The sequence below is a fragment of the Drosophila montana genome, unplaced genomic scaffold, assembly GCF_035044405.1.
Source record: "Drosophila montana isolate Dmon_TW-CO22-7 unplaced genomic scaffold, ASM3504440v1 contig_3733_1, whole genome shotgun sequence".
In the NCBI taxonomy this organism is placed as follows: Eukaryota; Metazoa; Arthropoda; class Insecta; order Diptera; family Drosophilidae; genus Drosophila; species Drosophila montana.
Window position 1 is genome coordinate 3,700,745 of NW_026998620.1, and position 21,334 is coordinate 3,722,078.

The 21,334-nt window shown below is 41.9% G+C and overlaps 5 protein-coding genes across 6 annotated transcripts; 3 read left to right on the top strand and 2 right to left on the bottom strand.

Moving 5' to 3' along the window:
• Positions 1-4,129: 4,129 nt before the first annotated feature.
• Positions 4,130-5,575, top strand: ECSIT (evolutionarily conserved signaling intermediate in Toll pathway, mitochondrial). Its single transcript, XM_064695139.1, has one exon. It carries the CDS (start codon positions 4,198-4,200, stop codon positions 5,455-5,457), a length of 1,260 nt encoding a protein of 419 aa, XP_064551209.1. The 5' UTR covers positions 4,130-4,197; the 3' UTR covers positions 5,458-5,575.
• Positions 5,495-9,292, bottom strand: LOC135437242 (GTP-binding protein 2). Of its 2 annotated transcripts, none has more exons than XM_064695137.1 (4): positions 9,011-9,292; positions 7,105-7,842; positions 6,176-7,050; positions 5,495-6,110 (listed from the first exon to the last, which is right to left on the bottom strand). In XM_064695137.1, the coding sequence occupies exons 2-4, from the start codon at positions 7,826-7,828 to the stop codon at positions 5,835-5,837; spliced, it is 1,875 nt and encodes a 624-aa protein (XP_064551207.1). In that variant the 5' UTR covers positions 7,829-7,842; positions 9,011-9,292; the 3' UTR covers positions 5,495-5,834. The 2 variants fall into 2 exon arrangements, with proteins under 2 accessions (XP_064551207.1, XP_064551208.1); XM_064695138.1 differs by lacking the exon at positions 9,011-9,292 and adding an exon at positions 8,085-8,207.
• A 516-nt stretch (positions 9,293-9,808) lies between these two features.
• DhpD (guanine deaminase) lies at positions 9,809-11,784 on the top strand. The gene is made up of 5 exons (XM_064695141.1): positions 9,809-9,961; positions 10,078-10,338; positions 10,544-10,698; positions 10,759-11,032; positions 11,089-11,784. The coding sequence occupies exons 1-5, from the start codon at positions 9,866-9,868 to the stop codon at positions 11,671-11,673; spliced, it is 1,371 nt and encodes a 456-aa protein (XP_064551211.1). The 5' UTR covers positions 9,809-9,865; the 3' UTR covers positions 11,674-11,784.
• aux (cyclin-G-associated kinase) lies at positions 11,711-17,190 on the bottom strand. The gene is made up of 9 exons (XM_064695140.1): positions 16,829-17,190; positions 16,079-16,309; positions 15,882-16,021; positions 14,826-15,818; positions 14,348-14,757; positions 13,898-14,280; positions 12,848-13,836; positions 12,623-12,784; positions 11,711-12,563 (listed from the first exon to the last, which is right to left on the bottom strand). Exons 1-9 carry the CDS (start codon positions 17,037-17,039, stop codon positions 12,453-12,455), a joined length of 3,630 nt encoding a protein of 1,209 aa, XP_064551210.1. The 5' UTR covers positions 17,040-17,190; the 3' UTR covers positions 11,711-12,452.
• Positions 17,191-19,342: 2,152 nt separating this feature from the next.
• LOC135436873 (uncharacterized) lies at positions 19,343-20,203 on the top strand. Its single transcript, XM_064694637.1, has one exon. It carries the CDS (start codon positions 19,347-19,349, stop codon positions 20,019-20,021), a length of 675 nt encoding a protein of 224 aa, XP_064550707.1. The 5' UTR covers positions 19,343-19,346; the 3' UTR covers positions 20,022-20,203.
• Positions 20,204-21,334: the final 1,131 nt, after the last annotated feature.

Here is a 21,334-nt window from a genome sequence, read left to right on the forward strand (position 1 = left end):
ATTTGTGTATCTTGCAAATACTCCATTTATGTACCTGTAAAGGGAATGACAATGTTAAAGTTTAGCAAAGCCTAAATGTCGGAAATATATATATACATAGTATATGCACGCAAAAGTATACATATATACAGTTGCAGTCAAAATAATAGTTATGGTCGCTCAAAAAGGAATCTGTAAGGCACCACATATTTTTTATTATATAGCAACACTTTCCTTTTGTAAACCCAAACCATTTTCTTTTTATACCCTGAATCCATTAAAAGTGGGTAAAAAAGGTATATTGGTTTTGAGCAATCGATAAATATCGATTTTTAAATCGTGTTTTTTGATCAAATCTCTTTGGCTTTAATGGCTGGCGTCACCAAATTTGACATGTAGCTTCTAGAATGACGTATACAGATCAAGTATTGTTTATTTTATAACTACCCGCCGCCCCCCTCGTACGAGCTGCATTTGGTGGTGATAGGGCATCCGTTAGTCGTGCACTCCCGACTAGAGCACCCTTACCTGTTTAAATTTTTCTTGTGTTTACTCACTGCGTCTAAAAAAAGTTTAATATGAAATTAAAATGGCTTTCAAAGTACGTTTTTGTTGCGTTATTTCAATTTATTGCATGCACTACTATTATTTTGACCGCAACTGTATCTACTTATATATATATATGTGTACTACATCAAAAGTTGGCAGCTAAACGAAGTTTGTTGCTTACACAAATCGACGCAATGATTCGCTTACATCTACGAAGATATGCACACACACATGCAAATATATATTATATACAGTCAGTACCTAAATTTAGTACACAGCCATGCATGCATGTGTCCATGTGTGTGTGCATCGCAAAAGCTTATTGTCGAATATTTTGAAAAATGCAATAGCATGCTCAAATAAATAGTACACACACACATGCATACGTATGTATGTGTATGTCTGTAGACGCACGTTCCCTACGTGGGAATTTCTCTTTGTTCGCTCCTCATTTTGTTGATTACACTCAGTCGTAGAAATCCCAAAAAATAAATTTCGGTATTTTTGCCCAACTCTAAGAAACAAAGGGAAAATAGTTAATGCCGAGTATGGCTAAGACATCTTGAAAAATAAATCTGATCATGATCTCCTTCTATGCGTTACACATTTCACGACAAAATTATAATACCCTCGCAAGGGTACAAAAAAACCTTACATCAATTAAAAAATTGAATAAGCTCTACATACATACATACTTACAATTTAAGACTAGAACAAAACCCGTGTCAATGTCTCTATTTTTATATAAATACATAATTACTGGCGGTAAAAATAAAATTTATATCAATATGTACAATACCCATGTCGATATGTACTTAACTAAAATGGCACATAACACATGCATAATTTATTTATTTATTCATTATAACGAGATAAACTTTGCTACAAGTTACTAAAAGAACAAATGAAGTAGAGAGCGGAGAAAGAAAAGGTGATAAAGCTCGACTAAGAGATGAAGAGCGAGAGCGAAAGTCAGAGTCAGAGCAGCAGCTATGACAACTGAGAGTGCTCAACTAGGAAATTTATTGAGGAAATTTTAGCCTAACCGTGGATTTTTTTAAGTCGATGAGCTGGCCGATGCTGTGTCCCAGACTTCTACGGCACAAACAATCTAGCTTCCTTCTACACATACATACACAAACTCACACATACACAGGACAAATGCTGCGCACTTAATGGGAAATTATTTTGAGATTTGCTTCGATGTTTATTGGCAGATCTGTGTGTACTTTGCGAGAGTCAAGTACCAAAATTAAATATATGCACCTGCAAATTTCTAAAGTCTCCGAAAATAACAAATTAAGCTAGAAAATATCTGGCTTAGCAACACCGAAAAGCAAAGATAAAGCTTATCAGATAAACTTAACAGCATTTACGAGCTTCAAACTTTTCCTCATATATCTGCAAGGATGTAAGAAATGTGTCCACAAGGATATTTAATCGGCGGTTGCAAGAACCAAAGTAATATATTCTGCTTTCAGATTTAAAAATAGATGCTTTTCTACACAATGAAATTAAAGTAAATTGAATGAATCTGTGTTAAAAGTAATAAGCTATATTTAATATTGATTGCTACTTTGATCTTCACTTTTCTATTTTGATTTTATATTTTGCTGAATGGGACTTTCGCGAATTTGCGTATTGCGTGTTGCGTGTGTCGAGGTTAACCTTCGTCAAAGGCGGACTGTATCTGTGCATTCATTCCAATTTGCATGCCTACATATGTGTATGAGCATGTACATAGTGTGCATATACCCATTTCAATAAACGCATTGTATCCACGTAAGTCTGACGTAATTATTGCACGCATGTGGCCCGATCTGGTCGTCAACTCGCGCATTGCTCGGGCCAAGTTGGGAACGACTTGCAGTTAGATTTGTGTGTGGATTGTTGATGTGGAAAATATTGCCGTTGGGCTCTGGATCTCGTTTTGCGGTCGATGTGGTCCGCTGTCTCGCTAATCGACTGCTTTCCACCGTTAAGTGGCGTTAAGTGCCGCCACAACGAAAAGAAGGGGGAAAAAAACAAAGGGAAAAACAAAGAATTAATCTGATTGGCTTATTGATGAGGTTGATTTTTCTCGCACAAGTTTATTGAGCAAATGCCTCGAGAGATTCACACAGCGCCCGCTTCATTGAAATATTAATGACGCATAATATCAACACATTCGACTTTTGCTGGCATCATAAACAAACCACATAAAATTACATATCGCCCCCCCCCCCCCTCTCTCTCTCTCTCTCTCTCTCTCGTAACATGAGCAGTTGAAGAGTAATGTGAGCACACACACACAGTCAAACATGCGGGCGTTTGACTTTTCGTCACATTGAAAACATCAAATTTTAGTACCGTGCATTCTTGATTGATCTATGAGGGCGGTTCGATCTTCTATCATAGGGATAACCTTATAGGTGTGATTATACCTCTTTTCATATGCCTTGCAAGCAACGTTCACCTTGATGTCCATTTGCTTTAAGGATTACCTTCACCGTTGTCGACAGCAGTTTTCACATAATCCTAAGCAATTTCTCAACATTCAACTTACAACTTTTAACTTTGTAAGCAACAAACGCAATACATATATTTTTCTATAGCTAAGTTTGCAGATGAGAGAGCGAATGCTGATCCAGGCATGGTTGATCCATTCGCAAACTTTTTCAAACTAACGCACTCTAGTTACATAGATAAAGCTGTTTTTTAAATCCTTTTATTACTGAAATTCTTTAAGCTTATGTTTAATATGAGCACTATTGGCAGAAAAATCGAAATGCATTTCAGTTGAGAAGATTGTTATAAAGCTTTAATGATCTGTTTATAGGCTTCTTATCTGCATAATCAGTTCTATGAGTCCCCACAGAAAACGGTAAATGGCAGATGGTAATTGGCGTGCAGTCAATAATGCCTACAATTAAATTGATTATAATGTTATCAATTCTAAACTATTGAGATAGTCTTAGACTGTTATTGTTTTTGTACTACACGACTTGCATAGTGGGATGCAGTACTTTGACAACTTGCTCTATGACGAACGATGACATCACAACTACGTATTCGAGTAAAATCGTACGGTTATGTAGCACGTGGCTGATTGTGGAAAGGATTATACCCTGCAATGTGTAAAATGGGTATGCTGGTTTTGTTCAAATGTATAAACGTATCAATTTCAGAACCTACAAAGGCTAGTCACTAGAAAATACTTAAACGTAGATTCTCCCCAGTTTTACTATGCACCTTGCCCTACATTTAAGCAAACCCCTATTATTATCAGAACAATATATCACTTCAGTATTAGCCTAACAGATCTGCAAAACCGTATCAAATCGGACTACATTATTGTATGGCCTATAAATCTTTGAATATAAGCATATCTGAGCCACATGTCGTTAAGGGTATTTAATCTTCGGCGTGTCGAAAACATTTCCTCCTACTAGCTCATAAGTTAATACATTGCCGGTATATTTTCCGTTAAAAAGTTGTGGTTGGCAGCTCGTTTCAAAAAGGTATTTCATTTTCGATAGATCTTGTTCGCTATTCGTGCTAAGAGTTATCGATAGTTCATGCTGATATCGGATCAGCTGATTCTCCTTGAACAGTGCTGTAAAATGCATTTGTTGTTGTTTTATAATCGTTCAGCTTAGTTTTTATGAAATATATTTGTTTTAAATAAAAATGATTCGCAAATTGCATTGCATATTGCGATTGCATAGCACAGTTAATCAAACCCGCTTTCGACAGCGGGCGCCCACGCTCTTCGCCAGAAATTATGCCACGAACGAAGGCAACGAGAATGCCAATACAGATCCCAAGAGCAGCAAAAAGAACAATGCCGGCTCGTCCAGAAGCTTGCCAGCTATACGAAATCCATTTACAGCCGCGCAGGAGAAGACCAAAAATTCGTATCTGACAATGGTTGAAATCTTTGCGGATCGCGATGTGCACCGGCGGAACCATGTCGAGTTCATATATGCCGCACTCAAGCACATGCCCGAATTTGGTGTCGAGCACGATTTGGAGGTCTACAAGGCGTTGATAGATGTTATGCCCAAGGGCAAGTTCATACCGACCAACCTGTTTCAGGCCGAGTTCATGCACTATCCCAAGCAGCAGCAGTGCATAATCGATTTGCTCGAGCAGATGGAGGACTATGGCGTTATGCCGGACTACGAAATGGAGGCGATGCTGTTGAATGTGTTTGGCAACAAGGGACATCCGCTGCGCAAGTACTGGCGCATGATGTACTGGATGCCCAAATTCAAGAATCTATCGCCATGGCCGCTGCCCGATCCGGTGCCCGATGATACGCTAGAAATCGCCAAGCTGGCCGTGGAGCGCATGTGTACGGTAGATCTGCGCTCCAAAGTTGAGGTGTTCCAAACGAATGAAATCAAAGACTCACTGGATGACACGTGGATTGTGAGTGGCATGAGCCCGGAGCAGACCAAGCTGTTGCGTGAGCACTCCCGCCAGAAGGCGCTCTACATTGAGGGTCCATTTAACATTTGGATACGGAATCGACGGATTAATTACTTTACGCTGCGAGCCGATGCCGATGCTGAGTTTCTGGCGCAATTGGACGAGCAGGAGGTGGATGAGGATGATGTTACCCAGATCGGTGTGCCGTTCTTTGGACGTGCGCCACCGCGTCGCCACAATCAGCTGGGCAAGCTGCGCTCAGTCCACCAGCAGGACGATGGCACCATATTTGCCATCTGCGCGACTGGCACTTCCACCAAGGACTCGCTGCTCTCTTGGATTCGCCTGCTCGAGGTGCACGGCTATGCGGCGCTGGGCGAAATACCCGTACTCTTTAGGTTCACGTCGAGCTTGCCCGACAAGGCCGAGCAAATCGAAGGCCCCGCCAACATGCCAGCGCATGCCAGTGATAGTAGTAGTAGCAATAAGGAGCAGGAGGATGGTAGTAGACCGTAGCGTGTTATTTAAAATAAATTGATTGCTGAGCAACATGTTTGTGGAGTATATTATCGTCTAGTTTTTATTAAGTATTCGTGGGCAAAATTAAAATTCGTACATTATTTTCAATTTGAAATTGCATTGTCTAATGAATCAGTTAATCCGTAACTGTGTTTATATACTGGAGGAATTGAGCTTAAAATAAAAATCACAGAACTCGAAACTAAATGTAAAGAAGATCTGCTACAAATCGAAATTTCTAAACTCTAGTTGTAAATAATATGTACATGTCTACATATGTTATCCGTATTGAGATATATTGATAAGCATTAATAAGTATTAAGCTGTCCACTGGCCAGTCGCCCGTCTATGTTCCAGGTAGAAGAAAGGCTGCTCTACTTCGTGCGTGTCTTGTTAACGGGAAATACTTGGGTGACCACGCCTATGCCCTTGCTAGACATGCCCTCGCGGAACAGTATGCGCATGCCGGGTCGCACATACTCCGGATGTCCAACGAACTCAAACATTACAGACGCTGAGTCATTGGTGCCCAGTTTCTCACCGCCCATTATGCCACGTATAACAGCCGTCTGGCGTATACTACCGATGTGCACCGTGGTCTGAAAGCCCACATAAATCGCTGTTGCATGGAACAGCACCGAGACCTTGGCCTGAAGTGGGAGACAATATTAGTTATTAGAGTGTACATGTTGCATCTGTAGAGACCCGGACCCACCTGAAAGAAATAAGTGCCATACGGTTCGTCAAGGTTGCCGGAGTCACCCAACAGCACCATGCCGCTGCGCAGCGATGGCAGCTCCTGGGTTGGCGTAAACGATAGGGACGCACTTTGGCCAGCGCGCACCACTCGACATGGCGCCTTGTTGCGATGTATGGTATGAACGGTGACTGCATGAAAGCTGCCATCCGGCAGTGGTCCAATTTTCATGGGCATATTTTCGGTGAGCACGCCCTGTACCAGCAGGCCGCCCACAACGGGACCAACGTCGGTTACCCTAAAGATCTCATCAATTTGGAACTCGCAAGGCTCTAGCTCGAGACGATCCTTTTCGGCATTGCTGATGCCCGGCGAGAGCACGTACAGAAATTTGGTGACCAGATTCAGTCCAGTTCCAGTCACATTTGAGACACAAAATATGGGCACAATATTCTCAGATTGCTGATTCGAGCCAGCTGATATAGCCTCATCCGTGTCGGTGACCAGAAACGGCACCTTGCGGCAGCCAATATTTGTGAGCAGTGTGCGCAGCTCCTGCACTGTGGCATCCGGCGATGTAATATCCGTTTTGGTAATCAATATAAAGAAGGGCATGTCAAGGGCGCGCACTATGGCCAGATGCTCCTCGGTGGTGTCATTGCAGCCGCTGCCAGCGGACACCACAAGCATGGCATAGTGAGGCGAGTAGCCGCTCAGCGCCTGAACCGTGGTGCGCATGTAGCGTCGATGGCCAGCCAGGTCCATGAAGGTGACCAGCTTTGTTGAGCGATCGCTTATCTCCTCGGCCGTCATCATTTCATTGTATTTGTAGTTGACCACATTGCCCAAGGCGTCGAATCCTAGAGTTTCATGCGAGATGCAAGAAGTGCGACCTGTGCAGGGACTTGGATTAGTGACTGTGGCTAATAATTAGCTTAAGTTGTTACCTGATTGAATCTCGTGCATGTGCCGAAACATATTTAGGCGTGCGCGTCCATGTCCATTGTCCAGTTCGTCCTGGGTGAGCACACCCAGCAGCGTGGATTTGCCTGCATCGGCGCCACCCAAAACCGCCACGCGCACTTCGATGTTGTGCTGATCGTCGGGTATCTTGCGGACCAGCACCTCGGCAACGGATCGCCGACCGGCAACTGTCTTGCTCCTGAGCACGGATGTGCTGGCGCCCAAATGATGAGCCATTTGCTTGAGCGTAGTCAGAGATGCGTTCATATCCTTCTCGCTAAGGCCCTGCAGATGGCCCGCATCCGAAACACCAATCTCGTAGATCGCCTCGCCGTGACCCTCGCGCAGACGCCATTTCATTTGCGTGACCAAATGCTCGAAACGCTGCTTCGACGGATTGACCAACTTGAGCTTATACTCTACATTGCCCAGCTGTGGCTCAGGCGGCAGGGCGCCCTGCTCAAAGTCAATGATTAGATTGCTGTTGGTTATGTTGTTGCTGTTGTTGTTGTTGTTGTTGCTGCCGCTGTTGTTGATGTTGTTGTTGTTTTTCCTGGTCTTGGTTTTGCTGGCCTTGTTTTTGCTACCATTGACATTGGCATCCACCTCATACTCGCTGCTGCCGCTGCTGTTGCCATTTAGCTCCTGTTCCTCATCGAAGCCATCGTCCGGCTGGTTTGGATCAAAAAGACTAAGAAACGATTCCATATTGTGGCTGCTAACTGTAAATAGAGAGCAAAAAAACAAAGGAAAACCTCACATCATATTTTGTAAACATTTTCGGGCAAGTGCGCCATTTAGAGTACACATTATATTTTTGGCTTGGCCTCTTTCGCTTGCAGCGACCTTGAAACTCTTGTTTATGTACACACACACACACACACACATACATAACACAGAGCAGGTATTTCTGTTCATATATACACTTCATAAATACTTTGATATTAACATTTAATATTTTTACCAATGCTGTAAAATAAACTTGGATATTAAGCGCCTTTTTTTCCTAAATCAGAACGTTTTCCGATCCGAACCGTTGTTGTGCTTCTTGTGTACGATTGTGTCACTGGCACGAAAAAATCGATTTTGGGGACGCTGGCGCTTTGGCCCAGTCTTTACATTCACACATACTCGTGCATATGCATGCGTGTAAATATACGCATATGTACATATACATATATACATATTTCGTTTCTTTTTTTTTTGGCTAAATTGCTTTTGGCTCCTCTTCGCATCTTGTATGTACTTTTTGTGCTTTTTGTTTTCAGCTGCCTTTCGATTTTGTTTATAACTTGTTCTTGCTTTGTGGCAATCGCACGTACAGAACCCCGCAAGAGAGCTTTCTGTTTCTTGTTCTCTACAGTGGGGCATATTCGCACTGCGCTAACTTGACTTTTTATGTGGCTGTATTTATACCAGCGAATTGTAGAGCGCATACAGCAGTCGGTTAAGCCAAGCTTGAATGTACTGCTCGTTATTGGCCCGTGCTTTCTGTATGTTTTTTCGCATTTTGTCGTTGTTGGCACTGCTCCCTGGTTTTCTATACAAATCGCAAGCTTTGTATGTATTTGTTTTGATCAGCTGCGACGACGCTGAATGAATAAGTCAGATAACAAATTTGCACTTCAGGCGTAATTATCTTTTGTTTTTATTTATTTCAAAGAAAGCTTTCGATGGGAATTACGTATGTATATCAATATGCTCGAATGAATACGTGTCAATTTTATATAAATAAACAGTTGTAAATACCACAACCATATATGTACGTAAACAGACGCATATAAATAATTACTATATATGTATATTTAAACAAAAAAACATACAAGACGGGCTTGTCGAGCCCCCCATTCAGCATATGTAATGCATATGTACATATTTCATCATACTTACATTTCACAATAGATGGCAAATCGGATTGAATCAAACCAGTTTTATGCGCGCAGTTTTTTGTGCAATTTATGTTGACGAATAATGCACTCGGATTGCGTGAGACGCTTTGTTTTAATGTATGCCTATGATAAATTTAACAGAAATATACTATTACGTCGCCATTGGACACTATGCACTTATAATTTGGGAATTTGGCGCCAAGAAACACCTACAAACAAAAAGAACTATACTGCCTCGATTACATTATTATTTGCAAATCAGCTTGTCTGGGCTAAGCAAGTGTAAAAACTAATATGGGATACTTAGCGTAGTCCCTCTTTTACTTTTATTTCATTTTGCTAATAATTATCGATAACAAATCAGCTGAAAATCGCAACAACTACAACAGAGTGACCAGTTTCTTCAGAAAAACATGTCTACTGCGTAAATAGAGCAAAATGAGCTCCAATGTTCATTCCCAATAAAATGTTAGAACTATTTAAAATAAATTGTTTTTTTGCTGTATGAACTAGTTTGATTTCAATAAATAAAAATGTAAGCCCCTTAAAGCGACCCTGTTTTTTGGTTGGCAATAAAGCGGAAACACACCAATGTGATTTTGACGTGCTATTAAAAGTCAACTTAACAAAACAAATATTTTAAAACAAATAATTGATATGCTTTATTGACTTAAACCAGTTCAACTTTAATCAAAATCAATTAACCCGCCAAACCTATTTTTACCATTCACCAAAGCAGCTTTCAATTGGTGCTGCCAACTTGACTGGATTAGAAAAACACTGCTGCAGCCAATTTAAATACTTGCTTATCAGCCTTAGTTTCGAATCGTCTTGAGGAACACGTTGCTAAGTAAACATGCCTATCGTCTACCGCGGAACGATTGTGCACACCAAATCTATTGACGAATTTGAGTCTTTCAACCAAGGCTTTATTGCTGTTGAAGATGGAAAGGTAAATATTAATTATATTGTATGAGTATTCAATTACGTTTGACTTAAGTAATAATTTACTTAACTAGAAGATTTGTTTCTTCGTGGAATAGTTATTGATTAAATGTTCCCATTTAGATTATTGGCATTGGCAATGATTACCAGAATTGGTTGTCGACCGCAAAGATCGATCCCAACACGTTAACCGAAGTGCGGCTGTCGGAATTTCAGTTCCTCTCTCCCGGCTTTTGTGATGCGCACATTCATGCCCCACAATATGCCCAAATTGGCCTTGGAATGAGTGTACCGCTGCTGGACTGGCTAAATAGATACACATTTCCAACTGAAGCCAAATATGTTGACCAAGAATTTGCGCTGGAGATCTACAGGGCTGTTGTCGTAAGTATAGCTGCAGCTACATTTTATCATTATTATTTTAAGTTTATATGCACAAATAGACTCGAATCATATGGCTCGTTTCCACACACACACGCATACGAGTACACTTAACGATAGTGTGATTGCCGATCTTTAACGATGGGTTCTCACTCTCTCACACACACACACGCGCAGTTACATCAGCTGATAACTTAATACTCTATAGGAAGCTGCGCTACGTTGTGGAACCACATTGGCTTCCTATTTTGCAACCAACGACTTGAATTCCACGCTCATTTTAGCTAAGGAAGCAGCTCGTCAAGGTCAGCGGGCATTGATTGGCAAGGTCTGTTCTAATTGCAACAGTCCCGACTTCTATGTGTGAGTGTGAGGCATTGCAGTTGATTGAGCTCAATTAAGAAAACTATTATTTGCTTGCAGGGAATCGACGAACGAATCGGTTAAGGGAACCGAGGAATTTGTTTCGGCAATACGCAAGCTTGAGAATCCCCTGGTGCTGCCGACAATAACGCCACGATTTGCGCTTAGCTGCAGCAAGGAGCTATTGCAGAGATTGGGCGACATAGCCAAGAGCCAGGATGTGCATGTGCAGAGTCACATTAGCGAGAATCTGGAAGAGATCAAGGTGGTGAAGGATATTTTTAAAACCAGCTATGCAGGCGCCTATGATGATGCGGGACTGTTGACCAAAAAGGTGTGTAGCATTTCAAGGCAAACCTCACGTTCAAATAATCTGAGCTTTTCCCACAGACTGTCATGGCGCACGGAGTGCATCTGGAGGATGACGAAATTGCATTGCTCAGAGAGCGTGGAACCGCCATTATACATTGTCCTGCTTCCAATACGAATCTGAATTCGGGCTTATGCGATGTGCAACGTCTTATCAAAGCTGGAATAACTGTGGGCCTAGGAACTGATGTGTCTGGTGGAAATTCCGTATCTATTCTGAATGCCATACAGCGGACTTTAGATGTTTCCAAGCATCTGGAGTTTTTCAAGAAGCAGCACATTTGCGGCACGGGGCCAGCCAAAGTTCAGGATAACGACTACCAGCAGTTGTCCTACAAACAGGCTTTCTATTTGGCCACCTTGGGTGGCGCCAAGGCATTGGCACTGGATCACATTACTGGAAACTTTGCTGTTGGCAAAGATTTTGATGCTCTTCTTGTGGACGTAAGCGTGCTGGAGAAACCACATCGTACGCTTACCGTAGACGAGCTGTTGGAGAAATTTATCTTTACTGCCGACGATCGCAACATAACAGCCGTATTTGTGGCTGGCAAGCAGGTCAAAGGATCAAAGTTACAGTCCAGGAAAGAAAAGAATGGTTCCTAACAGTACCATTTCACAGGGAAATGCATAGAGAATTTATTACTTAGTTTTGTGTATTATGCATGGATCGATTTAAATGCTGGAAATAAAGGGCTGTTTTGGAGTAACAATAAATCAGAGGTTTTACATCCTAATTAGTATAGTTGGATTGGTCTACCACACATATCATTATTTTTTACAAACAGTTATATATGTACTCGTATATATATATATATATATATATTTAATTATTTAAACTTATTCAGTTTCCATATCTGCATAGGCGTGTTTATAATCACATATTGGGTTGGGAACAGGTCATTTTTGTTTTGAACGCCAATTATAATTGAGCTGTTGATTGAGTATATATCGAATCGTTTGTCAAACAAATAATAGCTATAGCGTGCACAGATGAAAGCTGCTTTAAGGATAATGATCATCGTCAGATCCTTAAATGTATTATCAACAGCTTCTGCTGTGCACACTATTTCCGTGTATTGAATACAGTTTTTCTTCTATGCTCAAAAACAATATTGTTTTAGCGCATATATATGGGAATGTGGGCGCATAAGATTTAATTACAAAATTAAGTAAATTGTCCGTAAATATTTTGGAATTTCAAACCGGGTTCATTTTGGGCTAACTAAAATGTGTATGCCTTATGCGGCATATACACAAATACTTTTACTTTACACATTAAAGCTTAAACTCTTAAATGGCTTTATACTAGTTTTTAGCTAATAGAAGGATTGTTAAAACTATATACATGTATATGTATACATATTATAGTTTTAGGACGCATTTTATGCATTGAACATGTTTTGCTGCGTGGCATCGTTCTCAAAATCCGTCCAAGCATTATTTAATTCAATAAAAATGAGCTTGGCGATTTCCTCGTGCTCCGTCCCATTATGCTGTAAATATTTATGTATAAAAATTAAAAAACTTTTCGACTATTAATCAGTGTACATACTTTATCGGGATGCACGGCCAGGCAGGCACGTCGATAGGCCTTTTTTACCTCAGCCGGCGTTACCATGGTGGACATTTCGCAGCGCTTCCATTTGGCATTCTCCCAGAGCACCGTATGCATAGAGCACAGCAAGGCGCGTATGTTGTTCTTCTTGCCATCGGTCTGTAATTCCAATATTAATCAATATAATAAATCCTAGTTTTAAGTTAATAGTTTTACGCTTACCCATTCCATTATGAGCACTTTCTTGGGATCCATATCTTTGACCAGCTCCTCTTTGCGCATTTCGTTGATGGAGCGTGGACCCTGATGCATTTTGCTACCAAACGAGTAGCCCTGTTGTCCCAGAATATCCGCAAAAATGTCGGAGCTCTTAGGACCACCTCCAGCAGCCGAAGACTTTGGCGCATCAAAGTGGGTGCGGCTGTAGTCGGGACGTGACGGTGCAGCCTGTGGTTGCGGCTGCGGTGGGGTCCTGGCAAACGCGGGCTGTGCCTGCGGTTGAGGTTTTGCTTGTGCCTGAGGCTGAGTCTGTGGTTGACTCGGGGCCGGTTTGTGCGTTGGACTCGTATATTGTGTGGCCTGCGGACTCTGACCAACGGGCGTGCTTCCCGCCGATTTGGCGCCAAGCGTGCTACGGTTAAAGTTTAAGTTCAGATCCGAAGCCAGGTTGGCAATGTCAGCAAATGGATCTAAAGGTTTTTGTGGTTGCGTAGGCGATGGTTCCTTTCTGGGTGCAGCTGGTGTCGTCACAAAGGTGGGTACCGAGCCTATAAAAGGTGGCAGGTTTGTGCTAGTGGTTGGTTTTAGGTTGGCAGCGCCGATCCCACCACTTTGATCAATAGAGCCGAATATATCAAAAAGATCTGAATTGATTTTGGGCTGTGGCGCAGCTTGTGGCGGCGGCAGCACATCCGGAATGGGTGCTGATCCAATGCCTGTGGAGTCATCATCTCCAAACGCGCCTAACAGATCGAAGCTGGCATCTGAGCTGGGCATGGCGCTTGCTAGCGGATCAGCGGCAGCCGCTGAGGCGCCTGCACTTGGCTGCTGATTCAGATTGAGCAAGTCAATAGGCGGCGAGGGTTCTGGCATTGCTGCCGGCGCATCGTGAGCAATTTCCGTGACATCGGGTAGCACCAGCGGTGAGCTAGAACGCTCCGGCTTTGTAAAAGACGGTGGCGGCGGTGAGGATCGTGTTGTGGGCTTTGTTACTGCAAACCAGAGAGATTTCAATCAAATTGATCTTGATGAATTTAAGCTAGGTGGGCTTACCAAAATTATCCAGCATCTCGACATACTCCAAATCGGAGCTAAATAAGCTTTGCGCAGCACGCTTAGCCTTGGCTGGCAGCCACGGCGGCTTGTGGCTGGGCGGAGTCTCCGTTTCCGTAACGCTCAACGAGAGCGATACACAAAAGTTTGGCGGCACCTGCTCTGGATCAGGCAGATCATCGAGATCATGAGCGTTGAACGTAATTAGTGTCTCTGGCTCGGGCACAAAGCCAGTATTTATTTGAAACTGACAAATCTTGAGGCCCTGCGGACGCACCATGCCCTTTAACGCATTTCGCGCATGATACAATACCACGGTCAAATCGCCGCAAACTGTTAAATTGATGGGCAAGACAATTTTCCCAGGACCCGCGAGGTAGAGGCTGAAAGGGAAAGGAGAATAGTTAGCTAACAGCATAAAAAATAATATAACTAAGATTTATTATTTACCGCATTTTCTCGTATTCCTGCAACGTGGTGAGCAGCAGCTTCTCGTTGCAGTAAACCTCCATGTAAATGCGGCAGCCATCACGCGCCTTTGTCATGCGCGGCACGGGCTGGCAGCTGATTGAAACTAGATTGATGTTTTTGTAGTGCGGCAACAGAGGTGTCGGACGTAGAATATCGCCAAAATAGTAGAGATAACGAAACTCGGAGGCGCGCAAATTGATGGTGTGACGTTTAACAGCAAACACCTGCACCGCATCCTCCGGCTCGTGCAGCAGATCGGCGTACATAAGCAGAGCGCAAATGACAGTGGCTGCTGTGCAGCCACCGGAGTCGCCAGTTTGCACAATGACAACAGATTTGGGATCCGCGTTTAGGAAGTTGTACATATCCGCTGACACAGTGAATAGGCCCTGCAAAATACGCAAGATGATAATTGCAAATGTTTGGCGCAAAAGTGTGTCTCCATCTCCAGACTTACCTGCAGATTGGGTGCATGCGCCTGTGGGCAGCCGTAAACGGAGCCCGCCTCCACGGTGCGCACTGGCGGTGGCAGGCGGGGCACAGTCCGTGCCCCAAAGTTATAAATGCTTATCTTTTGCGGCGCAAAGCGACTCTCTAACGACAGACGCACATCTTCAATGTTGTTCGTTTTGTATGTGGATTCAAAGCCATCCGAGGGGCAGGGCATAACCAGAATACGCGAAGTGATGTGACTTATATCCAGATCGTTGCGCGCAATGGATTGCTGCATGGTTTGCATCACCTTGGTTGAGGTGTCCTTCAAGTTTTTGAACAGAGTGCCCGCACCACCGCGCAGCGAGGAAAGCAAGCTCCCGTTGCCATGGCTGGACGTGGCACTCGTACCAGCGGCCGCAGCTTGTGGCATATTGGCAGATGTTGAGGGCGTTGCCGTGGGATTTGGATTGTCACAATAGAACTCGGATTGGCTCACTTCGGGCACACTTCTCGCCGGGCTCTCAGCTGGCGACGTTTCAATAGGCATGCCGCGCAAATCCAACGGTCCCTTGAGTGACCAGTTGTGTGTCTCTGCAATGGCCGCCAAGCGCTCCAGCACCATGGAGATGTCGTAACGCTCTGCTGGATTCACTTTGAAGCAGCCCTTTATAATCTCACGGAAGCAATGATAACGAGAGTCAGGTGGCATAATATAGTTGGCATTGATGATGCGCAGCTTGCCGCCATCCTCGTACGGATGCTTTTGATAGCACAGGAAATATAGAATGCAGCCCAGTGCCCAAATATCCGCCTTAGGACCAATTGGATAGTTCGACCAGGTATCCAGCATTTCGGGCGCCCGATACATGGGCGTTGTCACCGTATTCAGCTGATCCTCGAGCATGTTGCGTTGCTGTGCGCTCCATTCAAATGTGGGCGCCAGCAGCTCCTTGCTGGCCGAACCAAAGTCGCAGAGCTTGATTTGCTTATCATTGCCAATAAGGAAATTTTCAATCTGATGGTAAGAAATATACAGATTTAATTAGTTGCATTTAATCAATCCAATTTTCAGGATTACCTTTATATCACGATGTGCTATGGGCGGCGACTGTGTATGCATGTGGGCAACGGCGCGTGCCATTTGATAGAATATGCGCAGGACAACGGGCGGATCGAGCGCAACATTTTCCGTCCTAAAACAGTCCACCAAAGAGCCACCTAAGGAACATGTATATATAGAAGATAGAGTGCTCCACTGGCAAAGCCGTCACTTACCCTTGCAAAGTTCGGTTAGCAGCAAAAACTGTGCACCCTGCTGCGACGTTGGGGCAATGCAGCTGGAGCCAATGCAAGTGACAATGTTGCCATGTCCAGATAGTTGCTTGTGCACGCTAATCTCATTGTTGATGGCGCGGCAGGCCTGCTGATCGGCGGCGATCAGCCGCTTGAGGGCGTATTCTGTGCCAGTTTTTACATCTTGCGCGACGTACACAAATGCATAGCCGCCTGCAAAGAGAAGGGGGAATGTTTGATAACAACACACACTGATAAGCGGGGGCGTTCCATTACGGCAAATGACCCGAACAGACATTTATATAATTAAATATGCATTGTTTGAGAAACAAAAATTCTGAGAGTTGTTGTTTTGTGTGTGTGTGTGTGTGTGTGTGTGTGTTTGTGGCAACATGAGTCACGATGGGTCAAAAGAACTGGCGAAGAACGTTTGAACTTCACTGACAACTTGGTCACCAATACAAATGCACAACAAACATGACTGTTAGCGCACATCTTATTCTCGGTAACAAAGCAACAAGTTTTCCATTCTGTTTCAATGCGAAAATCAGAAAGCGGAACAAAAGTGACCGTCGATGACGTTGAGATGTCATTATCGCCAGTTATGATTGTAATTATAAAATTTCTGACGATTGCAGTCCCTTTTTGGACTCCATTTCCTATTGATTTTTATGCCCTTGTCGATGGTTGAGCAACTGTTATTTTTCCGTATTTTGTTGAATTTTTGCTAACCTTCGGCTATGACACATTTCGTTCGCAGCTTTTGGCCAGATATTTCCATGCATTGCCCAACGTAATCGTTGTCCAGGCTGCCACTATTGACTGTGGCACTGCTGGCACCTCCTCCTCCTCCACCGCCTCCTCCCCCATTGACACCAGCATCGCTCAAGCTGGATGTGGTGTTAAAGTAGTTGAAGTTCAGCGACTTGAAGAAATCGCCCATATTACTCAGACTAACAATGCTATGTTGTATATCAAACTTTTTGATTGCTGTATCGCGAGCTAATTATATTGCTTTTGTTATTTTAACCGAGTTTAAACATTTTCGCTGCGGACACAACAAAAATTGCTGCGTTGGTTTGGTATTTATTAGTTCTGTTCTGGTATTTTTTTTGCTGAGTTGGACGGACAAAAATGGTCAGCTGTTCACTTAACAGTGCATTTAACAGCGCACACAATTTAATATTTGCTGAACTGTTAATAACAGCGGTTGCAGTATAACTGCCGTTACAAAATTTTAAATTTAAGCTAGAAACGGATATATTCGGTACATCAAATTTAAGCTTTAACACTGACGGCTGAAGGTTTTGCAGATATGTGAGGAGAATAGCGAAGCTCGTAATTGTTGAGCTTGCTTAAGATATTTAAAAAAAAATAAGCTTTGGTATGATAAAGTAGTTCAATTTTGATAAGATTTGACTATATATAGCATAGTGAAACTAATAAATGCCGAGTTTGCTCAAGATATCTCGTAAGCAAGAAATTTCTTCTCACAAGCACCAAATTTTTGACCGATTTTTCCCATGTCAGCAATATAATATAGTGGTCCGATGATAACACTTTTCTTATATGTAGGTCTTAGTTACCATATACATTTTCAAAAACTTATTTTTCGACCGCTCGTACCGATGAGAGCTAAATGATATAGTGGTCCGAAAATGAAAGACTAGTTTGTATAGACTGACGTACAGACGGGCTATTGAAGCTGATTAAGATTTTTGACATTATATTGGTCCGGAAATGTATCCTTAAATGCGTTATAAATTTCATGACAAAATTATAACAGTGTCTACAAAGATAATGGGTATGAAAAGGATTATTTTTAAAGTTGTAAGATTTTATGTTGAAAATGGCTATAGTTGTGTACTAATTAAGAATAATATGCCATTTTATTTTACAATTTGATTTAACCAACCATAAACTGAAAATAAGCATACTTTTAAGTAATTTAACAGACATTTACATAAGAAGTCAGTAAACATTCTGCAGTAAATATCTTGCTGTAAGACGTGGAGTAATATGTAAAGCGTGGAGTAATTATGTTAAGTGTAAGGAAATTCAGCTTAGCATTCAAATGCATATGCCCTTTATAAGCACATTCTGGAGAATATTATAATTATATATTAAAAACCAGTTAAACCAGTTTGAATCTGCCTTATATATAGTATAATGATTTTATTGGGGACATATACTTACCCGGGAAGCGCTCGACTTAAGTTTGCTTAAGTATCTTATTTCGAAGTTTTCAAGGACCATATTTTAAATTATTCCTTAGGGTTTTTAACCTTACACCTTCAACTAATATTTTCCAAATTATTCTAAATTCTGGCTTCTTCCATAACCTTGCGGGTGAAGTCAGCCCGCATTTTAGCCAAGACATAAATTACTCATAATTATGTATACTTACATATGATAAACAAAACAAAAATATTCCAACCATATTTGTGTGGCTTTGAACTAATACAAGGTTGTCCAAACATTTGTCAAATAAAGCTAACTATGTACATATTTAAGTGCTAAAACAGTTTCTGTTTTCGATTTCCGTCGTGTTTTGAAACCCGCTTCAAAAAAATTACAAACTCTTTCTATTATTTCAGCTATTGTTGCTTGCAAACAAATGTGAAATGCATGACAAAATAAAGAAAGAAAGAGCCAAATACGATTTTAAAAGCCATTTACGGCCACAATATTGTCCGCATAGTACGTTACGGATTGCGATGCCGATGACAATTTAATTTTAGTTGTCATTGTTGTTGTTGTTGTTGTTGTTGGCAAGCTGCGTGTTGCTTGCGTAAATTGAGCGTCTCATGTAATTTTGACACATTTAAAAGTGTCAAGTGTGCAATTTTGTTACATTTGCATTTCTAGCAGACGTAACAAACACAATTGTAACAACAAGAAAACTTTAAAAAAATGCGTATTTTCCATGTCATGGAAAACCAAACAATGATCATTAATTAGCCAACCGAGTGCAGTTTGTGCCCTATCGGCCAATGCGATCTCCGGCATTGACACATTTAACGCGTGCTTTGCAGTCGGCAATAATTAAAGCTAATATATATCATATTTTCCAAGCCATTTAGCGCGGCTAGAATAACGTAGATGATATGAATTGGGGGCGAGCTAAGCACACGCTTTGTTTGGACAATTGTGCGGGAAAAGCTAGAAAAACCCACAGCTTTTGCAGGCAGCCGCCAACTGGACAGTTCAGTGCGTCAAGTGGAGCACAACCTCGTGAGTCGTCAATAGAATGGGTTGCCTTGCACCACTTTGCCAGCTGATGACGCTTTTATTGGCGCATTGCGCATACGCACAGTTGTACCAAGGAATGCCAAATGGGCAGCACTTCTACCAGGCGCTCATGCTCTATAATCCGGCGAGCGGGGAGCGGTTGATGCCCCGACAGTATCTGCCTGCACGCATGGTCAGCAATAATTTAGTGGAGCTGCCAACAATGGGCATGCCCTGCTCTTGCCAGGATTTTGCCTGCAAGTGTTGCCTGGGTCTCGGCTTTGGCATGATGAGAGACGGCCTCTGCGTTCTGGTCAAGTGCAGTCGACGGGACTTGAGCGTGGATTTCGCTGTCGAGCTGAATCATCGCTCGGTGGCCAATTTCGGCATATCGCCGCGCAATCTACCCGACATTTGTTCTCCCTTAGTCGTGCCGATTTTTGTTTCCGCCTGCCTGCGGCTCTACAACATTCACATCATCGATCGCAGCTTGTACGTATGCATTTCCCTGGTATTCAAGATTGCTTTCCAGCCGCTGTTCGAGTACAAATTGAATTGCCTGCAACTGAGCTTCATGGGCGTGGCAATTGTGCCCGAACGAGATTGGGATGTGGACCAGATGCAGCTGAGGACTCGCCAGCGCCAGAGAATAGCCCAAGATACGAATGACAAGCTGGAAATCAATGCAGTATAAGATACAAACTAGCTGTGACTACATCCATTCTCCGCTCATTCTGTTTAATATCAAATCTAAGCAACAAAAAAGTGAAATTTTTTTAATTAAAAAAAAAGAAGCTATTTATTCAAAAAAAGCCGCACCAACAAAGTAACGACACAAAAACAGCGCTATGAAAATTGCGAAAATTGCTAATAAAAAGTTGGGCCAAGTGTGTGCGTGTGTGTGTGTGTGTGTGTGTGTGTGAAAGATGCGGCTGCTTTGGATGTGTATCTGTATCTGAGCATCTTAAACAAGGCACACAGCTCATTGGAACACACCTACTTCTGGCCACTTTCGTTAACCACCGCATGGCACATGGCAATTATTTTCTGCTGTTTTTTTTTTCTGCCCCCTATCAGACGGCATGCATCTAACAAGCGACAACCTGAGCGGGGCGGAGGGAAAGAATTGTGCCTGGGGCGGATCCCGTCGATGACGCTTTATCGTCAAACGGCACTTTGTCACTCCCAAATCTCAACTAATCATAATTTAAGCTTAAGTCCTGGATTAATCAAGTTTTATTACCCAGAAAATATTTGAGAACCAAGTATGACAAATCTGTAAGCTTTTTTCAAATATAAAGCCTATTTTTTATTAGATCACAATAACAGATTTATTATGTTATGTTCTTTTGTGCTCTTATGTTAAAAATCAAATAGTCTAACATAATTAAAATGTTAGATAAATGTAGTACAATACTAAAATTGCAGTTATTCTATTCAATAAATTATCTAAATAAGGACTGATGAAATTTTTATTTAATTTAAAAAAAAACAACATCGACTGATCAAAATGACTGTTTCTTTGAATCTAATACTCACATATCATTGAATACGTATTCAATTTATTAACTAATTATCACGAGCAAAAATACCGGTTCAACTTCATACAACATTTTTTAAACGACATAGAAATCCATTAAACCCAATATATAATATATTTTACTGCAGATATGTATATGCTCGTCCGTATTAATCTATAATATGTTAAAGCAATGTATTAAGACGTTTAAACTAAACATACATTGATTAACATATATGTATTTAGGTTTAAACTTAACATACATGAATTAACATATACATATGTATTTGGGTTTGTATATATAGAATAGAAAGGATTTATATTCTGAATTATAGAATTATATTCTGCGCATTTTAATGATCACCTTATATGTATGGCTATGATAACTATTATTTTAGTAATAAGAAATAGTTCCATATTATAAACCTAAGAAATATAACTGGCAAGTAGATCGCAAACCCGCATCCCCGTAGGCAACCCCTTTACCT